Consider the following 9,882-nt stretch of genomic DNA (forward strand, 5'->3'; position numbering starts at 1 on the left):
AACAATGTGTCGCTAGACCAGATTGCTGATGAGAAATGTTGACCAACAACTTACTTACTTACTTAAGGCTCTTGCTCGGCAGCGTCGCCAGCTTAGAGGGAACCAGTCGTCAGCGCCGTCAGTCTTCTCCAGAGTGATCGGTTCAGGGCGAGGGTTGTCGCTTCAGCCGGGTTGATGTTTCTGGAGGTAGAATCTTTGACCAACAACGCCACCAGAAAATGCCCTAATATTAAGCCCATGTGCATTAAAAGCTTGGTAAAAAAGAAAGTAACAAACTAATCGAATTATATCATGGTTTATTAGAAATTTGGCATATTTTAGCAAAATTGAATCTTTAATTTAAGGAAAACGATAAATAATAAACAGGGTAAGATGGAGTGAAATTGTATCAACTAAAATTCATCATTAATAGGAAGTAACGAGGGTGCTCAATATTCTTCAAATGTTTGCTCCATCTCGTCAAAATAGTCTGTTTCCTCATAATAATCACCATCATCTAAAGAGATATCCTCTGACGCGATATTTGCTGCAGATCCCTCCTGGACATTATAGTCACCTGCAATCAAGCTAAAGTCTTCCTTTTTTGCAAATACTTTCTCCAAATATTTTATGGGGGATGTTGGTTTCTTCACACATTCTTTCCTACTAATAAAGGTAGAATCTTTGTCTGTTGCTTCTGTTCCTTCATTTAACAGCTTCATAAGTGCTGCGTAATGTTCATTGTCTATTTTCTTTCCAAGTGAGGTTTTCTTCACCATTTTCTCAAATGACCCAATAGCACTGTTACCGAGTAGTTCACTTTTTTTTGCTTTTGGTTTACGCTTTGTCAGTCGTTTTGTATTTTTTGAGAAACGTAAAATCTTTTTTCGAGCTTTTTCTGTTAAGAAAGAATCATATTCTGATTTCCAAAACAATCTTTTTCTATTAGAAACTTCCTGCTCATCGGCACAGAGATAGGTGGACAATTCCTCATCATCAATTCCAGTCAAATCAAGCTCTCCATTGTCCTTAGCACACATTTCAAATGTTTTCTTATCCCCTCTTTCAGCCCATTCCCAGAGTCTTGGATATTCTGGATATCTACTCCTATCTCTTTCTTCGTCATTAAAACCAGTTCCTACAAGGGTTGGTGAGAACTTTAATTGATTTTGTTCTTTCCTTTCCCTTACTGGCTCTATTTCTTCCTCACTGTCATCGTTTATATCTTCATTCTTAATCGCGTCAAAATCCTCTGCAATAACATCTTCGGTTTCTATTTCTATATTTGGATCATCTAGATTGCCAGTCATGAACCTTGCCATGATCTTTCGTTTATTTTGCTCTCTATATTTCTCTAACTTTTCAATGATTTCTTTAACCAGTGCATTGGTTTCATCAGATGAGGGAGTTTGGGGCTGAGGCTTTCTAGCCTTGATGTTTTGCCCCACAAGACAAGGTGGCAGATCAGATTCAGGTAGATTTTGACCAGCCGCATCCATTTGTCGAAGTTCTTCTGCAGTTAGTTGGGCAGATTCAGTTTGAGCAAACTCCATCATTCTTCTTCTAACAGTTGTCTGATGCACATTCACAACTTTGATAAGATCGTCGACGCTTTTATCTATCCCAACACTTCTACAAGCAAGAATCAGTGCAGCAGCAATTATACCAGTTGGATACCTTCCAAGAGCTATTAAATCAGCTTTCATTTGCTTTACGAATATTGACGATATCTTAATAACTTCACTGGTTTTTTCACCCAGTTCCAGAGCATAAGCAAACCGAGCAACAAATATACAAGGATCGTGGAATGGTACTTTATATTTAAATTTAAAACATAAATCTGAAAAAACGTGGTATACTTTGGTGACATCTACTGTACATTTCTCAGCTATGTCTATTAACATGAGGTTTTTGTTTTTAAATCTGGCAGCCGTATACACACAAGCAGCTGCGGTAATTATCGCAGATCGACCATAAGTTGATTTTTTTTCAACAGCATCTTGATATATAGATTTAGCGAAATCTACAACATCTCTGTCACCATCTATCCGTAAGAGTGAAGAAATGTGTTCGATGCGATCTTTTCCTTTTTTAAGCGTACTAGAGCGAGAGGGAATTATCCTTGCACCTTCTTTATCATGAGTTATATTTCTTGATTCAATGGAAGCACCACCGTTAGAATTATCAAAAAATTGTATGGATCCATCAACGGCAAAACCATCAACTATTGTCCCACATTCTTCGCATATCAATTCTTTATTTTTTGCATCACAACAAATGTTTGCGCTCAAACAACTAGGACACTTTTGATCCATTCTTTTTCACATATATTTACGGGCTAAAAATGCGACTTGAGAACACTTATTTAGACCTAATAAAAAAAACTTCTTTTAAAAACTTTCAGGCATTTCTCTAGTTTCAATTAAAAAATCGCAATTTTTGATGAGATACCATAAATAATTTTGCAGTTTACATAATAAGTTTAGAGATTCGGGAGAATCTAAAATGTAGGTATTATATACTGAGTCAGGTTTACTCATAAATATGACGTAGAAGCTTAATTAGTATCGTTCTTTCTTATGCAGCTTTTAAAGGAAACGCTATGATAACAAAAGAATTGTGCTATTTGCTTCCCCAGTTAAAAATTCGAACTAAAAATGTTACTGACAAAGCCATATCTAGCGGAAGTGGAGGTTTGAACCCCGTCCCCCCCCCCAGAAATGTTTGTCCGAATCGTAAAAACGTAACAGAACTGAATATCAACAAACTTGTTATGCTTTTTTTGATGTTTGTTTTTGTAACCCATCCTTGCATCTTTTGTGAGTAGATATTTACGTTATCGATGCTACTTAAAATTTGACATGAGAATTCAATTTTTATATTGGTTTTAACGTTATTACAACTGAAATAATCACAAAGTTTTATTATAGCGTCATTTATTGTATCCTAACCTATGTAACCTACGAATATGACGTCATTCATCATCTTGTAAACAAATATCTTTGTCAAACTTTTATTCTCAATGTTGTTAACATGACAGGTTTAAGTTGCTCTTTTCAGAAATAAAAACAATGGAAATCAGGCACTCTTGTTAATATCTATCGTACTGCGATGGGTCGTACTTTTCAGAAATAAACCGATGGAATTTGTGAATATGGACAGTAATTTCTTATTTCCTTTTAAATCACGCTGGGATGGCTCAAACTTTCCAGCAATTATTCAATTAAATTAAAGTACATTTGTTAATATTGCCCATAGTCTCCTGATTTTTCTCTTTATTCATATTTAGATTCGTCGTATTTTTCAGAAATAAACCAATGGAATCAAAATCCCCTTGTTAATATAGATGGTGGTATCTCGTTTTCTCTTAAGACATGTTTGAATACTACTATTAAAAGTTGTAGCAAGAGGCTAAGGCATTAAGCCACCAGAGGCCAAAAAAGATACGCACGCTCCTCTGCCATCCCAATCAATTTAAAGCCTCCCTTTTTACACCCCTCAAGGAGTTCCCATTTCTCTCCACCCACCCACCCCATTCAGGAACGACCCGCTTTTCTTTTGGCCTCAGACGGTTAACGGAAAATGATAATCTTTGAAAATCTGTTATCCTTCATGGACAGGACGTTCCATATCAATCTCTTTCTTTCTTTCACCATAGTCCCAGAAAGAGGGATTGAATGACATGTTTTGTAGAGCTTACGATGTGATATACGGTCATTCATTCTGGTACCCAAAACATTTCGTAGGCAATTTCTCTAGAACATATCAACCTATTCCTGTTCAATTTTTCTGAGCACCCACGCTTCAGAACCATACTTGGCCACCGTAATCTTTGTCAGATTTATCTTCATATTTTTCAAGAAAAAAATTGAACTGTGAGAAAATCCCTGGTCGGCTATTCTACTTTTGATATCTTCGTTGCATCCACTGTATTTACTAATAATTCTAACAAAGTGAGTGTGAATGTCCACTTGTTCGATCTTCTTGCTACCAAACATCACCTCTTCAGCTAAAATTATTCTTAGTCTTAGCGACTTAGTCTTCTCGACATGAATTTTCAAACCTATTTCTGCAACCTGAACTCACAAAACCTCTAAAATTTCATTTATTTTTGCTAACAACTTCATTCAGGATGCTTAAATCATCAGCATAATCTTGATCTAAGGGAGTTTATGTTCCCATTAGACATAATGTTCTCCAGTTATTATTTCTATACACCTCAGCAGCCTAACCCTGCATAACTCTTGATTTAAACCAAATTGGCTACTAACCTCACATTCTAATTTAACTGCAGCTATGCTATTCTTGTACATAGCACCAATCGCTTTAATGTATTTATCTAATATCAAACAGTTCATGGTAACTAACTGTAAGTAAGGAGCAACCTGGCTCAATAGTAACCAAAACCCTAAGAAACGGAATATTGGTACCAACAGATACATCAAAACAATCAAATTTTTATGCTAAATTCAAATATATAAATTTCATTAAGTTTAGTCTTACCCATCAAAAGGTACGCGCCTGAGAAAATTTGGCTGATTTAAAAAAAGGGGGGAAGACCCCCTAAAAATTATAGAACCTCAATGAAAATCACATCATCATATTCAGCGTATCCGAGAACCCTACTGTAGAGGTTTCAAGCACCTATCTATAAAAATATGGAATTTTGCATTTTTTGCTAGAAGAAAGATCACGGATGTGTGTTTATTTTTTGTTTTTCTCTAGGGGTGATCGTATCGACCCAGTGGTCCTAGAATATCATGGGAGGGCTCACTGGAACGTAAATCAAAAGTTCTAGTGCCCCTTTTAAGTGACCGAAAAAATGGAGGGCAACTAAGCTCCCTCCCACGCTCATTTTTTCCCCAAAGTCCCCCGATCAAAATTTTGAGATAGCTATTTTGTTCAGCATGGTCGAAAATATGATAACTATGTCTTTTAAAATGACTTAATCTCCCGAACTCCCCGGGAATAGGACTGAAAGTTGTGAACTTTACCCAATATTAACATATAGTAATTGGTTATTGGGAAGTACACAGACGTATTCAGGGGGGATTTTTTCTGGTAGGCAGGGGGGGGATCAGGGGTAATATGGGAGGATCTTTCCATGAAAAAAGTTTTAATGGGGGAAGGGACATTGCTATGAAAGGGCGCCCGATTTCCCAGCATTATTAAAGAAAAAGATCCGAAATTAAATAAAAAAAAAGTTTTTCAACTGAAAGTAAGGAGCAACATCAAAACTTAAAACGAACAGAAAACATCACGTATATTATTGGGTTCACCCCCTAGTCAATACCTCGCTCTTTAAGCCAAAGATTTCTTAGTACTTTCATAAGAGCTATTTATTCTAATTAACGGCCTTTCTGATTAAGGGGTCATTTTTAAAGAATTGGAAAAAAAATTCGAACTTTAGCTTAAAGACCAAGGTATTGACTAGGGGCCAAACCCCTAATATACGTATTAAAAATTTATGAATATAGAATTTCGTTACGTAAGTTAATTCGTAAGTTACGTATATTTATTACCAATAAAAACGTTCGTAAATAAAATTAAAGAAGTTTCGAGAAAGGCATTTAACAAAAAAAAGTAAAATTAATACGCACATTTTTTTTAATTATTCATGTACGGTGAGAGTAGGAAGGGTTAGAAGGCGCGGGACGAACACAACTGCTGGCATCTATAATCGTGACATTGACGGTACAGGGTCAATGCCACCTTTTTCAAGGTCAATCAGGGGATGTTTCTAAGCCTATTGACGCGGAACGAAGTTTGCACATGCGCACTAAATACTAACAGTACAATTATTGATCCACAAAGGGGACTAGATTTCTGGGAAATTGATTATATAATCGACGGGGATTTCTCGATTCTAATGGGACAGGATCACGTGTCTCTTTCAAGGACAATGGACTTACGTAAGGTTTCTATTAGATCACAATAGTAAAGGGCTAACTTATGTTTCTAGCAGACTATGTTCCTTCCTATGCTATTCTAATGGTTTATGTTCCTTCCTATGCTACTCTAAGGGTTTATGTTCCGTCCTATGCTATTCTAAGGGTTTATGTTCCTTCCTATGCTATTCTAAGGGTTTATGTTCCTTCCTTTGCTATTCTAATGGTTTATATTCCTTCCTATGCTATTCTAAGGGTTTATGTCCCTTCCATTGCTATTCTATGGGACCTCTACACATGATTAAACACGTTTTGAAACTACATGCTATTTGCTTGCCTTACGTTCCCTTGATACATTTCCAAACAAAGTTATAAAAAAAACATGTCTAGCAACTTCATTCATCTTGATAGTGTATAAGGTTTGAAACCTACGCCTGAGGCACTTCAGTTTCACGTGCACATTGCAAAAAGCGAGATATTTTTTTTTGACAATTGGCTTAACTCGATAGCAGTTTGATTAAGAATGTAACATGTCTAGAATTGATGCCAATATGCTGTTGAATCATTTACCAAAAAAAAACTCTATTTACAAAAAAAAAGGGTTTAGCATTTGCGAATTGAACTCTATGAACGATATTAATTAATGTTTGAATAATAATCGAAAATTCGTCGATTATGTTATCAATTTCCCAGAAATCTAGTCCCCTTTGTGGATCAATAATTGTACTGTTAGTATTTAGTGCGCATGTGCAAACTTCGTTCCGCGTCAATAGGCTTAGAAACATCCCCTGATTGACCCTGAAAGAGGTGTTATTGACCCTGTCCCGTCAATGTCACGATTATAGATGGCAGCAGTTGTGTTCGTCCCGCGCCTTCTGACCCTTCCTACTCTCACCGTACATGAATAATTAAAAAAAATGTGCGTATTAATTTTACTTTTTTTTGTTAAATGGCTTTCTCGAAACTTCTTTAATTTTATTTACGAACGTTTTTATTTGTAATAAATATACGTAACTTACGAATTAACTTACGTAAAGAAATTCTATATTCATAAATTTTTAATACGTATATTAGGGGGTTTGGCCCCTAGTCAATACCTTGTTCTTCAAGCTAAAGTTCGAATTGTTTTTCCAATTCTTTAAAAATGACCCCTTAATGACAAAGGCCGTTAATTAGAATAAATAGCTCATATGAAAGTACTAAGAAATCTTTGGCTTAAAGAGCGAGGTATTGACTACGGGGTGAACCCAATAATATACGTGATGTTTTCTGTTCATTTTAAGTTTTGATGTTGCTCCTTACTTTCAGTTGAAAAACTTTTTTTATATTTAATTTCGGATCTTTTTCTTTAATAATGCTGGGAAATCGGGCGCCCTTTCATAGCAATGTCCCTTCCCCCATTAAAACTTTTTTCATGGAAAGATCCTCCCATATAACCCCTGATCCCCCCCCCCCCTACAAGAAAAAATCCCCCCTGAAAACGGCTGTATACTTCCCAATAACCAATTAGTATATGTTAATATTGGGTAAAGTTCACAACTTTCAGTCCTCTTCCCGGGGAGTTCGGGAGATTAAGTCATTTTAAAAGACACAGTTATCATATTTTCGACCATGCTGAACAAAATAGCTATCTCAAAATTTTGATCGGGGGACTTTTGCGGAAAAATGAGCGTGGGAGGGGGCTTAGTTGCCCTCCAATTTTTTGGTCACTTAAAAAGGGCACTAGAACTTTTGATTTACGTTCAAATGAGCCCTCCCATGATATTCTAGGACCACTGGGTCGATACGATCACCCCTTACTTACTTACAAATATTTTCATAATTTCTTGAATGAAATTTCCGTACTGTGTATCCAAGAGTCCCCTCTTGGATACACAGTACGGAAATTTCAAGAAAGAAAAATTATGAAAAAATTCCCAGTAAGTAACAATCTCTTTCTTGAAGTCCCCTCTTGGATACACAATACGGAAATTTCATTCAAGAAATTATGAAAATATTTGTAAGTAAGTAACAAACTCTTTATTAATTTCACCTCTTGGATACACAATACAGATACTTCATTCAAGAAATTATGAAAAAATCACAAGTAAGTAACAAACTCTTTATTGTTTTCACCTCTTGGATATACAATACGGAAAATTCATTCAATGAATTATGAAAAAATTGTAAGCAAGTAACAAACTCTTTCCCGAAGTCACCTCTTGGATACACAATATATGCATAAATGCATGCAAATTCCTTTTCTTACATCTCCGATGTTTTATTAGATATTCTAAACGTTTGATATGCTAGCTTACTCTAAAAATAATGAACACATAACACTGTAATGCATAATATATTTTTAATGAAATAATGCTGTGTAGAATATTAATACAAAAATATATTATGATACATAATTAATATCAATGATCAACTTTCTCTTCAAGAAAGAGATTGTTACTTACTGAGAATTTTCTCATAATTTCTTGAATGGAATTTCTACATCGTGTATCTAAGACGTGAAAACAATAAACAGTGCGTTACTTACTTAGAATTTTTTGTCATAATTTCTTTAACGAAATGTCTTTTTGTTTATCCAGCAGGCGAATTCAAGAAAGAATTTGCTACTTACTTACAATTTTTCATAATTTCTTTAATGAAATTTCTATATTGTGTATCCAAGAGGTGACTTCAAGAAAGAATTAGTTACTTACTTACTTACATTTTTTTCATAGTTTCTTAAATGAAGTTTCTGTATTGTGTATCCAAGAGGTGACTTCAGGAAAGAGTTTGTTACTTGTTTACAATTTTTTCATAATTCATTGAATGAAATTTCCGTATTGTAGATCCAAGAGGTGAAAACAATAAAGAGTTTGTTACTTACTTGCGATTTTTTCATAATTTCTTGAATGAAATATCTGTATTGTGTATCCAAGAGGAAAAATTAATAAAGAGTTTGTTACTTACTTACAAATATATTCATAATTTTATTCAAAATATATATATTATATTTATAATAATATATTCAAATATATTCATAAGTTTCCGTATTGTGTATCCAAGAGGGGACTTCAAAAAAGAGATTGTTGCTTACTGGGAATTTTTTCATAATTTCTTGAATAAAATTTCTGCGTCGTGTATCTAAGACGTGAAAACAATAAAGAATTTTTTTACTTACTTAGAATTTTGTCATAATTTCTTGAATGAAATATCTTTTTGTTTATCCGGCAGGCGTATTCAAAAAAGAATTTGCTACTTACAATTTTTTCATAATTTCTTTAATGAAATTTCTGCACTGTTAATCCAAGAGGTGACTTCAAGAAAGAATTTGCTACTTACTTACTTACAATTTTTTCATAGTTTCTTAAATGAAGTTTCTGCATTGTGTATCCAAGAGGTGACTTCAAAAAAAAGTTTGTTACTTACTTAGAATTTTATCATAATTTTTAAATGAAAAGTCTTTTTCGTTTATCCAGCAGGTGAATTCCAGAAATAATCTGCTACTTACTTACAATTTTTTTTATAATTTCTTAAATGAAATTTCTGCATTGTGTATCCAAGAGGTGACTTCAAGAAAGAGTTTGTTACTTACTTACAATTTTTTTCATAATTTCCTTAATTAAATTTCTTTATTGTGTATCCAAGAGGTGAATTCAAGAAAGAGTTTGTTACTTACTTACTTACAATTTTCTTATAATAACATATTCAACAACAGATAGTGATAAATAATTTATTCATTCTGATACCAAGATTTTGTCAATGTTATCCCATGTGTCTGAAAATAGATGCATGCAAATTCCTTTTCTTACATCTCCGATGTTGTATTAGACATTCTAAACGTTTGATATGCTAGCTTACTCTAAAAATAATGAACACACTGTAATGCATAATATATTTTTAATGAAATAATGCTATGTAGAATATTACTACAAAAATATATTATGATACATTATTAATATCAATGATCAACTTTGGACATTTTGAATTTGTTCCATAAAATAGTTCGCCAAGTTCTCTCTTGATATTGTAGCTATTG

General features: G+C 34.1%; 1 protein-coding gene across 1 annotated transcript; it reads right to left on the minus strand.

The window, feature by feature from the left end:
* Positions 1 to 428: 428 nt before the first annotated feature.
* On the minus strand, positions 429 to 2,294 carry LOC148952884 (transcription factor IIIB 90 kDa subunit-like). The gene has a single exon (XM_089087457.1). The coding sequence runs from the start codon at positions 2,292 to 2,294 to the stop codon at positions 429 to 431; it is 1,866 nt and encodes a 621-aa protein (XP_088943583.1).
* Between the last annotated feature and the right edge of the window lie 7,588 nt (positions 2,295 to 9,882).

The sequence above is a fragment of the Artemia sp. Qi Xiang Cuo genome, chromosome 4, assembly GCF_049724085.1.
Source record: "Artemia sp. Qi Xiang Cuo chromosome 4, ASM4972408v1, whole genome shotgun sequence".
NCBI lineage: Eukaryota > Metazoa > Arthropoda > Branchiopoda > Anostraca > Artemiidae > Artemia > Artemia sp. Qi Xiang Cuo.

What these genes read in the sequence shown, in the direction of transcription:
- LOC148952884 (XM_089087457.1), bottom strand. Translation starts at nt 2,294, where the DNA reads ATGGATCAAAAGTGTCCTAGTTGTTTGAGCGCAAACATTTGTTGTGAT.